Below are 23,734 nucleotides of genomic sequence, written 5' to 3'. Positions count from 1 at the left end.
ATAGTGCATGCGTTTGTGTATGACAATGTGTTTGTTATTTTGTGGGTGCTTACCTGCAGCAAGAGGCGCTCATCGGCCCAAATGGCCGCCTGTTTCCAATCGATTTTTGTTTCGAAAGGCAGTACCCATGCATTGGATAATAGCACGGGTATACAGCCGGCCTGCAATGCTTCGAGAAATCTGTGAATAAAAATAACCCGAAGTAGGTGAATTGCAATGCACACAAAAACTATGCAACTGGGAAACGAATAGACTTGCTTTTTATGTTGGTTGCTTACCTGAAGGAGCCCAAGCGACGACCACGCGGCACCAAACAAAACGTGGAATTTTGCAGCAATGTTTCGTAGTCGTATCTGTGGCAGAGAGGGGATAGAGAAGGAAATTAGTGTGAGCAGGCACTGGACAGCAATTAAATGACAATGGACTACATAGTATAGAGGTGGCCAAATGTGCCTGAAGATTCATTTTTTAAAAGGCTTTCAGTCCCGCTCTCATACTTTGTTCCGTACTGCCTATTGTTTAAACTAGTTTTTGTGTGATTTAAGCTGGCTTAGAATAATTAAAACCCGTTGGTAGAGTAGGTTTTGTTATAAAACACTTACAAATTGTTTCCCAAAGTAAACAGAAGGTTTGCAATAGGACATTTCGTGGCGTCATCTGTATGTGACAGGTTGGTTGACAAGATACATTCCTACCCGACTTCCAACAAAAAATTCATCACATTTACTCTGCTGGAAGCGGAAGGGTTGCGTATAAAGTTGGCGACGAACAAAGAGAAACAAGGAAGGAATTCTAGACTCGAGCAGCCTCAACTCTTCAATACCCTGTACCGACCCCACAAAAAAAAATTAAAATAAATTTAAAAAAAAAATTGAATTAATTTAATTAATTAACTCAATTCTATATAAAATATTCAACACATGAAATATTACGTTTACATCAGAATCATGTCTATGCGTGTTTTTACTCGTGTGCAGTACAGTAATAAGTTAAGGCAGCAACAACAACAGCTGAGAGCAGACCTTGGGCAGAGATTCGATTTATGGCATACGGACACATACTAACTGGATGTATATATTAAATTGGAGTACGAAATACCAAGAACTATGGGAGTTATGGAATCAAAAAAGCTCAAGCTCATACTTTTTCGGACTTAGGAGAATCTGGATACCAAATTTGGTTATTCTAGCGCTTATTCTTCTGAGATCCTTGCGTTCATACAGACAGACGGACATGGCTATATCAACTGGTCTTGTCACCCTGATCAAAATATATATACTTCGTGGGGTCTGCCACGCCTCCTTTTGTGGGTTACATACGTTCGTTGACACATTTACCCTTTGGGTACAGGCTATACAAAATTGATCTTTATTATTAACCTTTACCTTCACCGAAAAATACATTGGCCGATGAAAGGGAAGCGTTATTTGGACGTAGTAGCTATCAACAAGGCTTATACCAGCATCCTGAAGGGCATTCCGGCCAACGAGCTTAAGCACTTGTTCGACATGCTTTTCGCAATTCGCAATCCAGCGAAATCATTCTAAGGACTAATTTATTTTGCCAAACTATTTTTATAGCCTGTACCCAAAGGGTGAAAGGCTATACTAGTTTTGTGCGCATGTATGTAACACACAGAAGGAGGCGTGGCAGACCCCACAAAGTATATATATTCTTGATCAGGATGAGAAGCCGAGTCGATATAGCCTTGTCCGTCCGTCCGTCTGTCCGTCTGTCCGTCTGTCTGTCCGTCTGTCCGTATGAACGCAAGGATCTCAGAAAGTATAAGAGCTAGAATAACCAAACTTGGTTTCCATATTCTCCTAAGACCGAGAAAGTACGAGTTTGAGTTTTTTTTCGATGCACCCCCCCACTCCCCCGCAATTCGTGTTTTTTCTTATAACTTCCGTAATTCTCGGAATTTTAAAATCAATCTTGGTAGGTACATCCAGTTAGTACTAATGTGTCCGTGTGACAAATTTCATCATGATAGGTCAATTCTGAAGAAAGTTATAGCCATAAGTAAAATCGCTGCTCATGCGCTGCCTCTGTCGGCAGCGCTGCCCGCAGCTGTTGTTGTTGTTGCTGCTTTGGTTCAACTTTGTGCTGCATACATACACGCATATAAACACGCATAGGTACGTGATGTAAATGTATGCTGTTAAAACTAAACATAAACATATATTCTAATTTAATTAAATTAATTAATTCATTAATTTTTTTTAATAATTTAATTTTTTAAAAAAAATTTTTTTTTTTTAATTTTTCTTTTTTGTGGAGAGTACAGGCTATTTTACTGTCGGGCTTGCTCGACTGTAGCGTTCTATCTTGTTTGTTTTTCTTAATTCTAAAACGTCCTATTTACTTTGAATTTTACAAAAATCCAAATAATCTATATAACTGAAGTAGAGTCAAGTTGATTTATGATTGCAAAACGCCAGCTTTTGGGCCACTTTATTGGTTGCAGATATATTATTATTGCACATGTCGAGGTAGTTTTAGCTGGTGGAAGCAGTTGAAGCAGTTAATTATCAATCGGAATTTCTGAAATCACTTGATCTGCCAGTGATGGCATCATCGCACATGCTAAAATGTTAAAATTGAAGATAAATAGCTGTGCCAATTAAAATGTTGGGGAATATTAAGTCTGTACGGCACGCGACACGCAGTTAAGAAATTGATGAAGAACTTAGTAGAAGCATTCCTCATTCATCGAGTTCACATGATCCCAATTCGAATGGTGTTCGTAATTACAATCACAATCATTGAAGGTCAATCTCTCAATCTCTCGTGTGGTTTAGATTTAGATTGCTTCTCACTTGGATATATGTATGTTGCGTGTTCCCGTGTTTGCAAACCCGATAGCCTTTATATGTACGCAAACAATGGAAAAACAAAAAATTGTGTATACCCACAAGTATTGCAAAATTAAACGTTTATGAAACACATGCTTCGTTTTGTTCCTCGCTTCTCACCCTTGTAACCACAATGTGCCACAGCGAAACGTGATAGTTCAGCTAATAATAAACCAATATATATTGGAAGCAAAATTACTTGGCCAGCAAAGACGGGCAAGATGTATATCGATAAGTTAGATTTAGGCATTATTTCAAATGGGCAATTCTCAGATATTCAAGTGCTGAATAAAATTCGTTTTTGTGCGTGGTTAAAATAATAACTCTTAACACAAAAAGTTAGTGTAAAGGAAACACGAATAATATATACAATTCATTCTCGTTGCCATATTTTTGTTGAGACAGAACTAGTTTTTGCGTTTTAGAACACGCATATCACTCAGTGAGCCTGGTTGCCTATGTTTTGAACAGTGCAATCGGAGCTGTGGGCACCTCATAATGCCCATACGCCATGTTGGCCAAACATTTGAACAGGTATTTCTGTAGGGTGGTGCGCCATATCTGTGTTCGTTTACAAGTTAAGTTACGCGTAAAATTACATGCAGTTGGGCATGTACCACGCTCACAATTACATACTCTCCCTCACTAATACACGCACATATGGTAAGCTTCCCCACTAGGTCAGTCGATGGTTACCTGGATACAATCATACATACATATATACGTAAGGGTCAACCACTGAACACTGTGTACGATTCGAGCGAATTCAGCATAAAATTTATTAGAAAGCTGCATGCACAGCGCTTTCCAGCTCCTCCCATCCTCGACGCATTGACAGCGAACGCAACACGTTTGTAAACAGTCGCGGGCAACATGGCGAATGAATAATCTTAAATAAATAACATAAATTGCATTTTGCCTTGTTTTTGACGTTTTAAACACGAGTGCTGAAAAATTGCAATGCCAAACGCATAGGCAGCCCAAACACCCCGAAGTCATTTGTAAGCAGCTCTCGAGTGCGCGCAGCAGCTTCGACTGCTGTCTTGAAAATATATTTCTGCTTATTCTGCACAGTGGCCTGGCGGTGGGTGCGGTGCTGGGCGGCTTGGCCGGGATTAGGGTCATTTCAGTAAATTGCTTGCATTTTGCTTGAAAATATTTAAGACCTGCCACCAATCGGCTCTTTGGCCCTTGAGCGCCGCCTTGGCATTCATCACGTAAAATGGAGCGCGCATAGTGCCAAGACAGCCCTGGCATGCCTTTGCGCCCCTGTGCGTGTTTGTGTGTATGTGTATGTGTGTAGAGGTGGGTGTGGTAGTTGTGCCTTACTAATTAGTCAGTGATATGCGGCGTCTTGAATGACCGCGCAGAGCTGCTTAGGTCAGCGGCCTCTTCTACAATAAAACACGCATGCATGTGCAACTTTTCCAACTGCCTGCAAGTTGGCTATCGAAAACACATACGAGTACCACATACTTGTACACACATACGTGTACATACATAGGTACATACTATACTTGTACATCATACTGTATTTCAGACAGTTCGTGTGCTTGTGTGCGCTAGTTAGCTACTTGTTTAAGCAATTAGGCGCCGCTACAGCATGTTGTTTAGTTGGCCGCTTAGTTGCTTGCCTGCTCAACTTTAATTAAATGATTTTTAGCGTCAGCAAGAAGAAATATGTTCAGCTTGTCCGGCAACATACTCGTACATGGAAACTTTTGCTATTTACACGCATTTGTTGTCAAAAAGTTTACTATCGTTTAGCTAGCCGCCCCAGAAGAGAGTACGGGTGGCACTTAATTAGGCGAGGCTATGTTATAAAAGGCCCTAGGCTGTTAGTTGACTATTCCAATAGACATTTAGTCAGCCGACAAAATCACATGATGCGGTTTATGCTTGGCAACAAACAGCTGATGCACCTAAGGGTATGGTTTTATTAAAACTTGTAAGTGACCTTCGTTTATTCACAAATGTTTATAGTACAAATATTAAATTAAATAACCTAAGACTGTATTTCACCAGTAGCCCCAGTTAAAAGGTAACCTGATTGACACAAGGGATTTTTTTGTTATTGCTTGTAGGCGGCAAGTACTAAATACAACAAGTGGAAAAGCTAAATAGGGGTGCTTGACATTTTCATAATTTGTATCTATGTGGAGGCCACGCCTCCTTCTGCCTCTAACATTTTTTACTTCCAGCAAAAATAATATACTCTTTGTGGGGGTGGCTGCAGAAAAATAAATAAGTAAATCATATAAGGAATCTTGGAATTAAACTGTGTTTCTAACTCTTATAGTCTCCGAGATATAGGTGATTATACCAACGGCTTTTGCGGAAAATCCTCTATAGGGGGAAGATTGGGATAAGGTACCAGTGTACAAAATTTGGTGTCTCTATATCTATAGCCTCTGAGATCCAGGTGTTTATATGGACAGACGGGCAGCCAAACAGACAGGGCTAGAACGACACGTCCTGTCATGCTGATCGAAAATTTATACACTTTGTGGGGTCTTACATTTTTCACTTCCCGCAAACGTAATATACTCTTGTGCCTTTATGGTACAGAGTATAAAAATAATAATGACATATAGTGTTGTTTGCGTGGGTATTTTTAAAAGCAGCTTGGTGCAAACATTGATATCAAAAGAAGTGATAAGCCAGAACCATTGCGGCATCTTAGAGCTTACGCCTCCATTCTGTACCAATTGCTAGCCTCGAAAGCCAGCCACTGCAATTAATTTACTAACACTTTGCCAAGCATTTCAAGACCGAAGTTCGCAGGCAATGTTAGGCCACAACACGGCAAGTCACTTCATGTCAATTGCTTTACTTTGCTTGAGTCTAGGCCCAATAAAATTAACATAAGAAGTGCCACCGACAACAACAGAAGCAATAGCATGAACTTGATGGCAGCAGCCACACAGCGGGTATATAATTTAAGTGGTTTCCAGCTGTCAAAGGTTAGCCAAGTAAGCTCGACACGAGCGTCTGCCTGAGCCCCCGTTGTCCCAGTACCCGGTACCCGTTCATCCGCTAGCCATTCAAATCTGCTGTCTGCCTGGCTGACTGGTTGCCGCACTTGGCTGTATGCTATGATAATTTTTGGAAATCAACTTAAGCTGATTGAATGACTGTCTCAGTAACTGACGAACTGGCAGACCTACTGGCTGGCTTTCTCCATCTCTCTTCCCCTCCCTCTGTCTGTTTGACTGACTGATGGACTGATTGCTTGACGTTGTGGCTTACGTTGTGATATTGCAATGCATATACTCGTACATACATACCCGTACATACATCTATCTAAGTAGGTATGTAAATACGGACTTGTGTAGCATGTATAGGTAGTACGTAAGAGAATGTATCGTTTTTTGCTGCTTTTTACCGTCATCTGCTCATTTGTCCAATTCGCTTATTGCTTTGGCTTTGACAGCTGAGCCGTTGCTTGCGGAGGAACAGGAAAAAAGCGCCTTCAATGTTACACAAAATGTTGCAAGCAACGTTGAATGTGCTTCACTGTATCGTGCACAATTGTTGTTTCTGGTTAGGCAGCAAAGTGTATCGAGTGTTTCTGTATGGGTGTGTTAGGGGTGTGCGTATATGTGCTTTGTCATTCGCATTCTCGCTCTCTGCTCTGGCGAAAAGTGCTTGTCAGTCTGCCGCCTGCCTGCACACATTACGCATACGCACTGTTGTCTAGCGAATGTTAATTGCAAGAGTTTAGCTCAATTGGGTCCCTCGAAAAGCAAACAGGAGCCATTCGAGAAGGTCGGGGAGTTATCCACTGGTCTGGTTCGACTGCTGTCAGACTTAGACTTAGCTGCAGCGTCAACGCCAGGTTCAAGTTATTTTGGTATTGTTATTTTTCAGTAAGAAATAAATGCAAAATTAATTAAAAACCGAAAATGTGCGCTGCATGCACAAGTGCCTGACAGCAGAGACTGCAGGCAAGCAGCACAAATGTCAAGCGGAACAAAAAGAACTCGATGCAACTTGTGGCAAAAACTTAAAACTCAACTAGCAAAAGTTTCCTAAATTATGCGACGAGGACGCGCTGAAGACTTGATGATGAACGGGTAGATGGGCAGAGCGGTCGAGGGGCCGAGGGGGTACAATATAAGTAGCTGAATAGCAGTAAGATCCACAGGCACTGGCAACCACAGCATAGCAAAAGGAAATTGCGATGAATTTCAATGAAAATTGCATTTTGAAAAACAGCATTTGAAATAAAGACAATTTGGCGCTGGGCTGCCTAGCAAACAAACGTAGGAGCAGACAACAATGCGATAGAGGGATAGAGATAGAACATGCGCTAGAATAAGACGCAAAAAGCAGCTGTAAAACTGCAGAAAAGTTGCCAACCATTGTTTGTGCAAATGCAATGACAATAAGTGGAAGTGGAGAACTAGAAGCACCACGAAGGGACCGACCACAATGGTTAGCAAAAGGACGGCGCACAGTGGTCAAGAGTTGTTTTCCATCGGCCAAAACCCTGGGACTTCTGAGCCAGCAAAGTGAATTTCGTTATAGTAAAACGTATATTTAAGGAATTGCGTCTCAAACTATTATTTTTTGTTGTTGAACTATTACGCAATCAATTTAATATAGAAACCGTTTCAAAAGCTTGTAGATTCAAATTTTCTCCCAATGTGATATTTTCAATAATATTGCAAAGTTATTCTACAGTTTCCAATATACAGTATAGGGTATTAGGGTACCCGAAGGGTTAAGAAGTATACTTGCTGAGAGCGAATGTATGTAACACTCAGGATTAGGCGTATCAGATGGTCATATGTATCCACGGAAAAAGTGTAATAAGGCACTGTGCGACGACAGTGCTGGCATTAAACGTGCCACATTAGTTTCAAGTGTAAAAATACGTAGTGAAGGAGAGCGTGAGCGCCTTTGTTGCCAGCTTGTGATAATGACTCATTATGAAAGGGAAGGCAACAAACAAACATTTGGGACAAAAACAGAAAAGAAGAGAGAGAGAGAGAGGAAGACGAAAAGACACATGCAGGCGACGTTCTGCAGGAATTGTAATTGAAATGTGTATGAGAAATGTACGCATACAAAAGTCTATCACATTCTTAAACGCAGGCTGCGTGCGTATATTGTTGCAAAGCCAAATAAAAAACTGATGTCAGGGTATAGCAAATAAGGCCCAACTATGAAGACGGTCCTCCTTAAAAAGGCGCTCGCAGCGCTTTAAGACAACGTTTTTATTTGGCACGTATTGGAATCATTCATCTTATATACAAGTACACACTTGGATGGGCAGGTGATTAAAAAAAATTAAAATGAGTGTAGCCCCGTCCTCCTTCAATAAACTCCTGCTTCGTGATTAAATGAATTTCTATTCTATGCAAAAGAATACCAATGCCAGTCCGCCATGGACGCCATCAGCGTGCATGGCAGAAGAAGAGCGAAACTACTGCAGATGTGTTTAATTAAATATACAAGTATAAAAAAGGGAATGAAATGTTTAGTTTATGTAAGTTAAGAATTGTCCTGCAGTGATCAATATCGCTTGCAATATTTCGCTAATAATTCAATAATGTCTGCACTATCTTACCGCTATTTCAATGATCACGCCTTTCACACAACGATAATAAGATCGCCCAATTGTACAATACGACTTGCGACTTTTTCTCAAGGCCGGGCTATAGAGGTTTCATTATATTTAAGTTAAGCTTAAGGAATCAGATTGTATCGGACTCAAAAGCATAACACATCGTTCTGACGTTTAATTAATTTATAGCTTGTGTGGTCAGTGTTGACGAAATATTGTACCGGTGAAAAGGAGGGTGAATTAAAAATTAATATAAGCCCGTGTTCCGTAGGGATTAGGAGAGCCTACATACCAAGGTTGGTCAATGTGGACTAAACTGTTTCTGAAATACAGGCGTAACACACTTTGCATAAACCTATTACCTATTAGAGCTATTGTTCTGTATTGTTATATTCAACAATACTTGTATGTACAACTCTACGTTCATATATGTATGGTACTTATGTATTTAAATTGCATTGATATATATTAAAAGTTCGTATGTGTGTACCTGAGTTAAAGTACGCGCATGAATCACAACAACATCAACAGCTGCTGGTAGGGCTTAAAATGTAATATTCTAGACTTAAGTTTCCTTGAAAACTATGCTTTTAAGGTAATACTTTGCACATTGGTAAATAGGAACTTAAAGAAAGCGAATGCAAGATGAGAATGGAATTCTACCAATTACAGGAAGTACAATAAGAAAGGAATGCTGAAGTCGAGCGAGCTCAACTCTTAAAAACCCTGTACCACACCACTAAAAAATATAAACAATTTATTTAATAAACTTTAGCTTATTTAATTAAATAATTAAATTAAATTAATGCGTCAGAATAAAAACCTAACTTGACCTGCCTAGGGCTTAGGGGAACCTGGATACCAAGTTTGGTAATTATAGAAGGCATCTGAGATCCTTGCGCACAGAGGACGGACCGATGGGCATGGCTATATCGACTTGGCTTGTCAGTCTGATCCTCCTTCTGTGTGTTATCGCACAAAACTAGGATACCCTTTTACCCTTTGGGTACAGGCTATATTGACTTTATCGGCAGTTTGGGCGCACATACCAAGTTTAGTAGCTCTAGCTCTTATACTTTTGGGAATCCTTGCATTTATGCAATGGGCGGGCAATCGGAAATGGTGATATTTTATCAGTCTCATTCTAAGTCAAAACACTTCTCCCAGCGATGCTTTACGATGAAAATTTGTGCTTAGCAAATAAAAAGAAGTCTGTTGAAGATAAAGTAAGAATGCGTTCTTAATAGATTTTTGCCTTGTAAACTGTTGTTGTGTAGGATGTGAACCCAACTTCCCGAGAGATTTCCCAAGTGCGATTCGTTATTCAAAATATGGCAAACGCGTAAGTGGTTACAGCTTTTGGGCGTCTGCGATGAATCTCGTCATCCAAGCTCGTACGTTTTAATTCAGTCCCCATAGACAGCATCTATCTTTTTTTAGCGTTCTGTTCGCTCTTCTTCCTTTTGCTTCTGCTAGAGGCGCATATACCTCAGTGTCGGAATTTTACCTTGGTACAGGGTATTTCACTGTCGGGCTTGCTCGACTGAAGAGTTCTCTCTTGTTTTTTTTTACAAAAACACTGATATTGACTCAGTTAATCGATTGTCGAACGACAACTATAATTAAGATATGGCTGAAATTGTCGGAAGCACATTAAAAGATGCCTTGCCTCAACACAAAAGTTTGGTTTATATAGGAGGGCGTTGTCATGGACACGCTGCAAAAATTACTAACTGCCTATGTATATTGTGGGATCTAACACGCCTCCCTCTGGGTGTTGTTATAAAAACTGAAAGATTTCATATTACCCTTTGGGTACAGAATATAAAAAGTGAAGCGGTAGAAACGGATGTCGAAAACTGCATTAAGGGCCGTGTGCCGACAGGGGCAGCACTCAATGGAATTGCGTTTGTTCTCGTCGCCTTCGCTTGCAGCTGGAAAGTGTGTCCCTTTAAAAGTGATTTATTAACGTGGCTAGGAAAGGGGGTAAGTGGTCGCGTCTGGCTTGTGGGTAGCTGGACAGGTGCAAAGGCAATTGCGAAGCGACTTCTCCTAAGCTCAAATTTTCCCCTCATCTTTATATTCGGATGCTTTCGCTTTACAACGACGTTCAAGACATAAATTATTTCTTCGCATTATTAAAAATGCATAAATGCGTCGTTAAATACGTCGTTTTAAAAGTTGTGGGCGACAAAAGACCCAAAAATAATCTTTATTACATAGTCCAACAAAATGTGATTAAAGATGTATAATAATTTCAAAATAATTCAATATTACGAAAACTTTATTGCGAGTATATGAAGAGTGATTTGGCATCCAAAATGGGAATAAGCTGCAAAGTGAAAAGATAAAGTACTTTTTTGACTGTTGACAACATATTTTCACAAACACAACTTCTTCACACTTTTGCATAAATTGGTTTGTATTTATTTTCGTGGAACTCCAGTTAGGAAATTGATAAAAACTTACCCAAACACACTTTTTATACTCTGTACATGAAATGTTCTAGGTTTGCGGGAGCTGAAAATGTAACAGACAGAAGTAGGTGTGGCAGACCCCTCAAAGTATGTATATTCTTGATCAGAATGGCAAGACGAGTCGATCTAGCCTTGTCTGTCTGTCCGTCCGTATGAACATATGAGCTAGAGACACCAAATTTTGCACAAAGATTATTTGTGTACGCTATACGAGTTTGTTTTATTTTTGTGATTTTCCCACCACTTCCCCCCTATGGGTTTTTTTCCGTAACGCCGTTCGCCCATATCTCGGAGACTATAAGACCTAGGGACACCAAATTTTAGTCCAAGATGCCTAATGTGAATACGCAGAAAATGTGTATTTTGGAATTTCCCTCCCTCCCCCCTCTCTCATGCAAATCGCGATTTTCTCTAACTCCCGTAATTCTTGGAATTTCGAACTTAACGAGAAGTTATAGCCATAAATATATTTGCTGCTGTTGATGCTGGTACTTTGGTTGACTGCACACATGTTCACACAGACACGAATAGATGCGAATAGGCATACATACACTCACACAGACGAAATTGCAATGTAAATGTGCAATTATACACCCTTTACGTGAGTTCGAATACCGAGAAAGGTAAAATCGAACAAAATTTTTTTTTTTAATTTTCCTAATTTTTTTTTTATTTTCTTTAATTATTGTAAACATATGTACAGAGTATTTCAAAGTAGGGACATCCGACTTTTGCTTTTTTACTTGTTTTTCTATAAATATTGTAAACATATGTACAGAATATTTTAAAGTTGGGATACCCGACTTTAGCTTCTCTACTAGTTGGGTGCAGAGTATGTCACTGTCGGGGTTATTTACATTTTTATTTTAGAGTAATTAAAAATCTTTTAGGTATTAAAGTTAAGCAAGGGAATGTTAGCAATAAGCAAGAAAACAAAAGCAAATCCGTGACGCAAGTGCTGAAGCACAAAAATTGATGATTAGGCGACCTTGAACCCATGGCATGCCACATGCTGCATGTGTTGGCGAAAGCATTTCGTTTGTTTGCTTTAGCGTACGCTGCACACACCAATAAACAAGAAAGAGTGTTGCAGTCGAGCAAGCCCTTCACTCAAATACCCTGTTCCCCAAAAAAGTTTAACCATTGTAAACTCTCTCTTATGTATATGAGCAAAATCAAAAAGAAGAACGAATTCTCTGCTGCAGTTTAGAGGCATAGTATCGTCGTAAAATTGTATTAATATAAGTATAGCTTAGTCGTTAAGGCTCTTGCATTCCAAGCTCGGTTTATGTGGGTTAAACTAGACAGACAGGCAGACATATCAAGATCGATTAGTCTCGCCATGCTCATTATAAATATATATACTTTATGGGGGCTGTTTACATACTTTGGACGAACCTTGATTGCAGGATATAGAAAGTTTTGCCACTTTCCCCCTGACGCTTCCCTTGGGATTACATGCAAATACGCAAAAATTAAAAAGTTTTACAAATGGTTACGCGAAACTGAAGGCAAAAATGTTGGCACAAAGTTTTTTCGGGCTGATGAAAACAGTAGGACACATACATAACCTTGCACCAAGCAGCTGAAATCCAACATCTAGCTTTGCGTGGGCATCTTACGTGTTGCAACAGTTGCCGTCTAGTGCCTTCTTGCTCGTCTGCCTGCCTGCCGAGTTGCCTGTTGTCTACTAGGGATGTGCGACGTGCTGCATACGTAATGACAACGGCACATGCAACATTGTCTAGATTGCGGCCATGTTTCTCGCCCCTGTCTTTGTCGCCTATCGACATCGTTGTCAAATTGTGTGCAAAGTAAAAACTTTTTGCCAAGGACATTACGTTTTGTCTCATTATTTTTAGTATGTTCCTTTAAATGTTTGTGCCAGTGTTCTGTGTTTTGATGTGTGTGCTCAACACGGAGTTAAGTGCACAAGCATGCCGGCTACGATAGCGGGGCCCAGAGTGCTGGGAAACACCACTCAAATTATATATATACATATAATTTATTATTATTATAAAAAAATATACAAATTGCTAAGTTTTAATAAAATCATTAGCCTTTATACATATATTGTAAAAGCAGTTGAGTATAAGTATCTTATTATATATGTATATCCCATTCGCTTGTGCGTCAAAGCCTATTACCGTATGCTTATATTATTTGATTATACAAAATTTATATACCCTATAAGGAAATGGCAACACTAATGGTGTTGGTTGAAGGTTGAAGTCAGACCGGACTGCATTATCATATAATTGCCACAGGAGCATTATGATTGAGTGTTCTAAAAAAGGGGAAACTCCTTCCCTAGACTATTCTAATTACCGCCACATCCAATTTCTAAGTTAATGTGAAGGTATGTAACATACCTTTAAACTTTAGCAGTGGGTTCGCTCTTCATCTTTTTGGTACTGATATGACAGCATTAATTTAATTTACATATTTAAATTATAATTGACATCGCTAGACTGAAAACTAGAGGCATTGAGGCTTTAACCAATTTGCTAACACACCGTAAGCCATGTTTTGCTTTAAAGGGCTGGTAAAGATTTTTGGAATAAGTTTCATAAATACATCAAGAACGCCAAAATCAAAGAGCATAATGCCGCCACTTGCCTTGTCATCAACATCATCAGCATCGGTGGCAAGCAACTCGAACATAATCTGCCCTTAAAAGCATGCTTCACTTTTTCGTTACACCCACAAATGCATTGGATGTTTTTTTCTTGGATGCTGACATTTGCCATATGTTGCCCGAGAGAGCGTTTGCTGTTGCTGTTGTCGCCTTAGGCTCATTACAATAACAAAAGAAAAAGAGGACAACAAAAAACAACATGAACGCGTCAAAAATTTCATTAAAAGCAGCTCAAGGATTTCTGTTTTTCTCTACTTCAGATTTTTATGTTCGCTCAATGCAGCTGTAAAAAGTTGTAAGCAAAACTTTGTAATGGATATTGGCGCTTTATAGAAAAGAGAAATATGAAGGTTGTGCTACGTTATAGGATTTGCTTTTGGGCTTCGTATCTGCCTGTCATCTGAATTGAAGGTCGTGTTCGTTGACTACAAAAAATAAAACAAACAATTCCAAAAACTTTAGGATGGACATTGCTGAATTGCTTTGAGGTCCAATATCATCCAGAAATATAACTATGTACTTTTCCTTTAGTCCCGTTATGCATATTAATGCACAGCTTATAAAAACCCCATGCCCAACATCATTCTATTCCTTAACATTTATAAGCTTTTTCACAAGCATGTGCATTTTTGTATAAAAGCGAGCTACAAATTTGCGTCGTAGCTATGCTCATATACACTTTATTGTGTTTTACAAGAAACTTTTTTCATCTATGGTAATTGGTAGCGAACTATGTATATATCCTTTTTTTCCGCATTATCTAATATTTCATTATATAGAGTATAGATATATATTCTTCATCAACATGACGACAGAAATCGATCGAGACTTGTCTGTCTGCCTAGCAATCCGTCTGTTCATCCTGGATTTCGGAAACGGCTGGTCCCACGGAAACCACACTTGGTTTGTAGACTTTCTTCATCTCCAGGCAGTACGAGCTAATAGAGAAATAATTTTACTCCAGTACTACGACCACAAAGTTCGCCCTTCCTCTTATTTCTGCTTTTGCCATGCGCCCCAACAATTTGAATTTGTTTATGGGCGTTACAAACTTACGTAGCAAAATCAATATGCACTTACATTTTCCAATGAAGAGTATAAAAAAGGTGATGCTTCATTCGCAAGGTATTATGCAATTTTGCTCGACATATATAAATATGCGCCATATCTGACAGGTGCATTAACGAAGTTACGGCTGATGCGGAAAGTCGGAGCGTTAAAAACGAGGACTGGATAAAAAATGATGTGAGTAGGAAAGCAATTTGCTTGATTATGTGGAGTAGTGGGTTAAGGGGTGAGACAGGGAGAGTTGGAAGCAGAAAGATATGGACTGCCAAGGGGCCATGGAGTAGATGGGGAACGAGTCAAGTGTCGGCTGGCGCATAAATCGCTGACTTGACGCCAAAGCAGATTTGTCGCATAAGTCATGTCAAATTACAAGGAGACAGCGACGGATGTTTAGGGGGGTTGAGAAATTGAGGTATGCATGCTCGTAATATGTGAAGTAAAATATGAAAAATTACATTCAATTAAAGGTGAAAGGTAAACCTAGTGCTGACACTACATGAACCTTTGGAGAGGAAGTGCAGAGCAGAAAACAATAAATTGATTGCAAAAAAAAGAGAAAACGGGATGGAGAGTAAGCATGGCAAGTAATGTATTTTGTGTGCAAAGTTTGTAATCAGCAGGAAATCAGCAAACTCAATTCAAGTCAAATGTCGGGCGGGACAAAGGAACATAGAAGGAAGGTGAGAGAATATAAGTAAGCAGAAGAACTTCCTGCTGAGCAGCAAGTGTTGGCTTCGCTTTAGCGTCTCATTTAAATGAGCTTGTCAAGTTGGATTTTCGGCACATTAATCACGAAGGCGACAGCGTGCGGCGCTTATATTCTGCGTTTAATGTTTCACCCAGTGGGTGGCACCTTGCCCTGCGTCCTATGTCGCCTATTAGCAAGGCACGCAGCCTAAATAAATTATTTTTCATTGCCCCATTGGGTAGGGTTCTCACTTACCTATCATATTCGCGATTATCCTCATCACAGCGATTGTCCTGCAGCTCTCGCCAGCTTTTTCCATGGCGACATGTGGTGACCAACACCATGTCGCGTCCGTTGTGCAAATGGAAGAGCGAATTGCGTGTTTCTGATCCAATCCCATGCACATATCTGCAAGTTAAAGGAAAAAAGGGAAGCGGAAAAATATTTAGTTTAGCTTATCAATGGTCATGGTCATAAACATAAAAGCCGCCAATGCGCTTGGCAATTAGATGCGACTGGCAGATTGCAACGACTTCGAAATCAATTGCTATAAAATGGGAGGGAGAGAGGGGTCGGGAAGAAAGTATGTAGGAGAGATAGCAGTTAAAGCTAAGCACACAGCTGGGCAGCAACGATGCGTCTGCCTGGATAAGACAACGACAAAGACGGCGATGAGGATGACAATGGGAAAAGTGATGGCGACGACAATGAGGACGTAGTTGCACGCAAAACTTAAATCTGCGCTGGCCAAAAAAAGCAATTGAAACAAAAGAAGATACGCAGAGTCAACTAGAACTACGACAATGGCCGGCAGCAAGGAACACGCGCATTACATCCACACAATAAACGTTGTCAAGTGTATGGCAAAACAAAATGGCAGAAACAACATAAGCAACGGCCGCAGTCAAGTAGAAAAAAATCGTAAGACGCTGCGCCTTCGTATGCCGACAGATACATGTGGTTATTATAAACACACACACACACACATACTCGTATATAGTATAGTATGAATGTGCCATTGTGTGTGAGTCGGTGTGTGTGTGTGTGTACGAGTACTGCTGTGTGCGCGCAATTTCCTTCTGCTTGGCTTGCAATTGAGCAAATTTCATATACACAATGAAGTAGGCGGCAGAAGCAGGCACAACAGAAATAGCAAAAGCAGTTGCTAGCCACAGATTTGGCAACGCTGATTTCCGTTTTGGACTGACCAGCAGGAAGGCGAATGGGGAGGCAGCGAGGGAGACAGCCAGGCAGGCCGGAAGGCAAGAGTAAGCTGCTCGCCAGCTCGTTTCAATGGCTTTAAGAGTTAAACCATAAGTTATTTGATTTCATCAACATGGATTCAAGTCGGATATTTGAGTTTGGCTTGGCTTCGCTTGCTATAATGAATGAATGAAATAGCTCGAGGCGACTCAAATTCCATAATCCTAAAGAGATCAAAAGCTCAAATTTTGGGCCCTTTCTTGTGATAGTACGTATGAGTAGACCTTTACAAATTGTCGAAATGGATCTTATAAATAATGTACGGAGAAGTTGTTGTTTTTATTAACCGCAATTATACTTTGGATCCGAAGGGTGAAAGGATATGATTAAATTGCTTAGCTCTTTTTTGTACGAGTATACACATGTCCGTCCGATTATATGAATGCAAGCACCCCCGAGAGTCTTATGCTTATGCTAGTCTTAGGTTCTAAGTGCGGGAAAGCTTATGTTTCCTTTTTTATACGCACATTCAATGTATTCCAATAAAATGTTCATAAGCCTTTGCTAATAAAAGTTCATTAAATTATACACCAGAAAAAGTAATAGTTATTGTATTTGCTTTATAAATAATATTCTAACAGAATTTTAACAAATTTAATACCAAAAATTCACTTTTATTTTTTAAACCAGAAAACCTTCAAATTAATTTTTTACGTAAGCTTCTGCATTTTCTTAACTTATTTAAGAAAAATTAATAATGGGTTGAGCCACCATGGTTAACTATGACTTCATACATAAATAATTTAGTGAAATGGTCTCCCACGCACTTTTTATTCCTTCAATTAGCTCTGACTCAGTTGAGTATTGTTTTCCAGACTCGTATACTTTGCGTGCTAACCATCCCCAAACATTTTCTATAATGTTCAGGTCGGGCGAGTATGGCGGCCATGTCAGTAAAGGCACGTTTTGACGCTCAATCCAAGATTTTACGGTTCTTGCAGTGTGTATGGGGCGTTTTCGTGCTGGAACTTCCATTCCAAGGACCCAAAAATATCATTGATTGCAGGGAAAGCTGTTTTCAATACTTCAGTGTATGTTGTGGCATTCATACGACTTGTAAGAAATTGCTGTTTTATGGTCCCATAGTAAGTAACTGCTCCCCACACCATCACACCACCGGCACGGCTGTGGAGTCGATTTAAAGTATGCTCTTCCTTTCTTAGATCATGAAAGTAGTAGCATAGCCATCTGAACCCTCCAAGTTAAATTTTTTTTTTTTCATCTGAAAAGACGCTCCCTTTCCTTGGTCCAGGCCCGTTGGGCCTTTCGGAGCTGGTTTAGAGGTGTTTTTTTATTTTCAGGAGCTTTAAGTGTTCTGCTTTTGAAATAACTCTTTGTACAGTCCGAACACACGCCATAACAGCTGTTTTTTCTTTAATTTTGGTGGCTGAGTCGTGTGAATTTAACGCGAGCCTCAATATAATTCGCTTGTCAGCTGCTGTAATCACAGAAGAGGGCCGACCTTTCATATTTTTCCCATAGGTATACTCATAATTAAAAATGAGGAAATAACTTTACGGCTGCATTAATTATTTTTGAAATTTTAAGAATTGAGTGACAACACTCTTTATATGTCATTATTTTTGCCTTTTTCGTATCATTCAAAGGTTTAGCTTTCCCCATATTAACTCAATTTAATTGAAAATTGGTTAAGTTTATTGAACAAAAACTTTAAAAAGCCAAATACGACAACGCACTCGCAAAAATTAACACTGAAGCATAAGTGTGCTAATCGGCTGTCGCAGAAAAAACCATGCATTTTCTTCTATCGCTTCAAAGAAAACAGCAAACCAAAATAACGGTACACTTCCAGAGCATAACAGTTATTTTCACAGAAGTGTAAATACAGAAGAATGAATGAAAAAAAATATTGAGCATGATACATATTCAGAGTACTGAGTTATTTGCATTTGCACTGAAAGATTAAAGAGTGTGCATTTCAGCATTTCCTCGTTGCTTGCTTTCAAGCTTGCTTGACTGTGACATTTTTATTTTTGCTTTGTTCTTGGCAGGTTAAAGTCTCTAATGGAAATTTACTAATATGTCATTGATTTACGGTATGATGAGCTAAAAAATTACGGCTTGCGGTTAAAGGACAATCGATGCGAGGCCCCTAAAACAAAAGCTCAATTTAATGGTATACAATTTTATTAGAGGACGTTGGGGATTTGCTGCGCAATGTAAATTAATTTGCAGAGTGTAGAATGGACCAGACAATGTAAATGGGCATGACATTACAGCATTAATATAAATTAAATGCACCAACCAACACTACGACAAACCTAACACACACAGATACTAACAGAATCGCACTTTACCCGTAAGTAGGCTAAAAAAATGCGTTTACAAAAGGACAAATGTGTATGCTCTGCTGTCCCGGCTGCTTTAATGTAATTTATGCCTTAAATTGGTCAATTATGCATTGATTGGGTCTAGCAGTCCTAAGGCTTTTGTACAATTGGAAAAAATGAGCGGACAGAGGCAAGTACCCCTTGTGTGAGCGCCAGCCGTAAAGTGCAATAACCAGGCAAACATTGAACCGCGTCGCTGACCACTAAGCCAAACATAATCTAAAATAATTGAGTATGGCCGACGTCCATGGCGCGCTTTTTCGGCCCCACTCTGAATAATTTATGCGCGCATTAAATGCGCTTAGCGGACCTCGCACAGAAGTGGGCTGAATTCGGGGACATATTTGCGGCGAAAGCGCAAATACATATTCCTACTTACTCGTATATGTTTAACTTAACAAACGAGCTTAACATTTGTGGAGTGGAGCCTTTAAGAATTATTTCCTTCTTAAGCTTGAAGCAGAACGTGTGACTACGTGAATTCTGTTGAAAACCTATAAGCTGATGTTTCGAAACACAAAATGTACCCCGAATACCGAATCCTGTAATAGTTATGTGAATTCTCTTTTCTTTTCAATTAAAAACAAATTTTTGTTAGTATATTAAACTTGTGAAAACTGTAATATTCCACGGGGACAGGGTATACTATAAACGATATGGTAATTAGTTTCGGATTAACTATTACTTACAATCTGAACATTAAAGCCATGAAAAGTGAGGAATGGACACTTTACCATCAAATTTGAATAGGCCTGTACATTAACTTAAAATTTGTTATATTCCCTGTACCTGAATAAGATAATCCAACCTGAAAAATGGTAAACATGGTCAACGTGGTAACACCATACTTACTATTTGATTTTGATTCAGGTTGTAGAAAATTTAATTACATTAATAAAAAGGATATTCGCGAAAGTAAACAAATCGTGAGATGACGAAAAAAAAATGAAAATGAATAGGATTAACAAATTAACGTGTTGTCCAAAGTTTAGAGAGTCCAAACCACCGAGATGGCACATATACAAGTACATTGTATAATGGTGCCAGTCATCGCATGAGGTTATGGGTCCATTAACTTGCCAGTCTGTAAAACTGGCGCAACTTGGACTTGAGAGACTTAAAGAGGCAGGGCGCGACTCAGACAATGATTTCGGTTAACGCGACTGTTGGCATCAGATGTGCGCGCCACAGAGCCAATATGCGGCCATTAGCCTGAAGTTATGCAGCACTCGCTCATTCACTCAATGCAGCGACGCCACCTTTTCTATGGAACTTCAAAGCTTTTGTGACAATGGGCCACCATCCGAATGGAGAAGGGGCATCGGGGTGTGGTAGCAGCAACGACATAGACGTAAAGTTGGAAACGTGGCGTATGCGCCATATCTTTATATCTTTATGTGCCTTTCCGTATGTGTGCCAGGCATAACGTAAAAATTGTGTCGCCGGCTCACAATGCAGCAGAGCAACATCTCCCCCGGCATTAAATCAGAGTAATACACACACATTTACGGATATACACAGTCACACAGATGGCCAGGTAGTAAAATGCAACTTTACTTGGCAACAGAACAGTAAGTAAATATATTTTAAGTGCAGTCCTACAAAAACTGCAACATCACGAAATAGTCTATAAATGGGCCAACAAAGAGAATAATGATAATGAGGAAATAGTCGTATATAAGTAGTATACGTGATATATGTGATGCCAAGAAACTGTAATAATCAATCCCGATGCCACAAAATTGTGAAATGGGATCTAGCTATAAGTACAAAACCTCTGGAAATAAAAAGATGAACTTTCAGAAATTTTTAATGTATTCACTGTTAGTTATATTTGCTAAGAATATAGTTATACGAGGCTTTTGCTTCATATTCTATATTTAGTTAACTTATAGATATGGTAGTAAAATTTAAAATACAGCAAAACTCCACTGAACGTATTTTTATAAAAACAAGCAAGGTTGCAAGAGTTGTGCTCGCCCACCTCTTGAAAGCCTTGTACACCAACTTAAATTGAGAACTTTAAAAAGTTTCATTCCAAAGTTTCAATTTGATATTTTTTAATTAAATTTTAAATCACGAAACGAAAACTACAAGAAACTAACAGTAAATTGGTATTAATGAAGACTAAAGTGAAAAACTTAAAAGGTGTTGCAAATATTTTACCAGAAAATGCTTACATTTGTATTAAAAAAACGAAAACTGCATGAAAATATCAGTTGGCTGAAAAAAACAATGGCTTACTTAAATGGAATGTTACAAATACCGAATTAAGTATTTCTGATTGATAGTACATATGTACATGCAAACTAAATTTGAAATGTGATGTTTCAGATGCTTTTCTTAGAGCATTAATATTGTTATTGTGCATTACTGGATTGAAATTATTTCGCAAATATCTTTCCTTAGAATTGACCGATTCATGCGAAGGTAGAGAATTATATAAGTATTATGTACGTGTGCAAAGTTTGGTTTATTTAGCTTTAGAATTATTATCTACATACCAAGATTGTTCGATCTTGATTAAGAATATACATACTTTATGGGGTCGGAAATGCTTTTTTCTCCATGTTACATACATTGTACAAACCTAATACATTCTCTTTACTCTTTGGGTACAGGGTTTCATACCCACATAAAGAATTTTAAGCAGTTGATATCAGTTCTTTCATATTGGCAGATCCATAGAATCCTATTGGTCAGATTCTGTTTCTGCTGCCATTGTTTACGTAATCGTAACTAATGCTTGACTCGTTCTTCTTCAACATAAAAATCGAACCCAAAACCGCCAAGTTATCAACATTGTCGATACAACTTGGCATTGTTGGTGCTCTCGTTGTTCCTGTGTTGAGACTTGCCTTGGCTAAAGGCAAATTTCTACTTACACACTTCGCAGTTAGTGGTAACAGTTCGTCTGCCGTCTTTCTCTGTGGCTTACCCAAAGCCTGGAGGAAGGCCTCTGCTTGTAACTTGCCACTGCGTATGCACGTGTGTGTGTGTGTGTGTATGTGTGCGGATCCTATGTGCACTTCATTGTTGTTGCGGCTTGTTTGGTTTTATTGTGTTTATATTTGGCTTAAGGCATCAATTTGCCTTTCCATATACTTTATACTCATATGAGGGTGTATATATCGGCGTTTGTTGCTCAGCTTTCGCACACAGACACACACAAGTTGAATGCCAATGTCGAAGTACAGTAATAGGAGCAACAACAACAGCTGGCGAATTGCTATCAGCAAGCCAAGCTTGGTAGCAATAATACAAATACATATACAAAGTACATACATACATATGTGCAAGTACTTATGTACACAGAAACAAAAAAAGTATCAACATCACAATATCATGAAAACATATCGAATCCGAAAAGTGATTTGAAGCGCAGGCTATTATCGACTAGATGCATCTATTCATTTGATTACATTTTAATTTTAACTGAAACCACTGACGAAAAGCAAATTCATAGAATCATGAAGAAACCGAGTAATTAGAACAATCTCTACAAAGAACCCTGAATCTCAATAAAAGGTGCAGGTGCAAGCCCCTGAACGGGCACAGAAAGTATGGAAATGCGAATTGAGGGTCTGAATTTAGAATACTAAAAATCTAATACAGGAGCTGGCCCGACTCTTAAAAGACATGCACTCACTTAAAAGCAATTGTAAAAACATATTTTGTATTAAATAAAAACGTTTTTTTTTTTTTAAATTAAAAAACAATTTAAAGGTATAATTGTATACACCAGACATACGGTACAAACATATACATTTTCAATTACAAAATCTCGCATCGTATTTTTGTCAACGCTTTTGTCTGCAGTACAGTGTTGAAATAAACTAAGAGCAAGAGTAAAGCTGCTGACAGCAAATGAAAAGAGATTAATTTATGGATATACTATAACTCTTTATAAGTAGTTGAACTATGGTTTGTTCCCTTGTTTTGCGAACGGAGCGCAAGTGTTACTTGTTGTAACAGGTTGTCATTTTAACTAGACATCAAGAAAACAATACAATTATCCAATTTCTTATCTAAATAACGATAAATGATCTGATCAACAGAAAACTGACTAACCGAAAACTAAAAACATTTCGATATATTTGAAAATGTCTTCCAAATATATCCAGGGGAGATGGCACTAAGTTTCTGGGATATGATATTGATCACATGTGCATTCAATTTTTTCTCTCTCTACATATACATATGTGTAGGGACAGACCTTTATTTGTGCATATGTACGTATACATACTATATCTATCTGTGACGATAGCGGCAACGGCGAATCTAGCGCTGGCATTTTGTGCAGGGCACATCAGGAGTACAAGCATTAGCTACAGCAACAATGCATCGATTACATAATCCATTTACACAAATGGCATTTTAAATACATTATTGACATGAAGGTATGTGTGTTGCGCACACAAACAAAATGGCAGCAGACGCACTTAATGCAACTGCGCGCAACATTGCGAATGCGTAATTTGCAGTACACGAACCCAACGTGTTTTGGGCGCTTTACGAGCGCTTTGTAAATATGCCAGTAGATAATTGGAGCAGATGTGTGTTTAAGTGTGTGCAAATGAATCTATGAAACTGGCATTGTTCTATTTAACAGCTTCTTAATTGCTCTGCAAGCTGATAATTTCAAACTGCAAATTACATATGCCATAATTGAACCCTGCCCCAAACACAAAGAAGATTTGGATTGCAGTATTGATATATTCATTCCATTTGATGTTATTTGAAGGGGTTGGCAATTGTTTATCTTAAAATACTGTAGAGTGTAGATACGACACCTAAGAAATTGAGTGACTTGCTTTTCTAT

General features: G+C 38.9%; 1 protein-coding gene across 1 annotated transcript in view; it reads right to left on the bottom strand.

The window, feature by feature from the left end:
- The window catches only part of LOC115625667 (exostosin-1), an 88,622-nt gene that overhangs the window by 29,279 nt on the left and 35,609 nt on the right, over positions 1 to 23,734 (bottom strand). Inside the window, exons 2-4 of the mRNA XM_030520806.1 lie at positions 15,554 to 15,706; positions 279 to 353; positions 54 to 180 (exon numbers count right to left, since the gene is read on the bottom strand). Of these exons, the coding sequence (XP_030376666.1) occupies positions 54 to 180; positions 279 to 353; positions 15,554 to 15,706 (355 nt within the window). The remainder of the gene's footprint in view (positions 1 to 53; positions 181 to 278; positions 354 to 15,553; positions 15,707 to 23,734) is intronic.

The sequence above is a fragment of the Scaptodrosophila lebanonensis genome, unplaced genomic scaffold, assembly GCF_003285725.1.
Source record: "Scaptodrosophila lebanonensis strain 11010-0011.00,11010-0021.00 unplaced genomic scaffold, SlebRS2 tig00000001-arrow-pilon, whole genome shotgun sequence".
NCBI classification, from domain to species: domain Eukaryota; kingdom Metazoa; phylum Arthropoda; class Insecta; order Diptera; family Drosophilidae; genus Scaptodrosophila; species Scaptodrosophila lebanonensis.
This window is presented reverse-complemented; position numbering and strand designations above follow the sequence as displayed.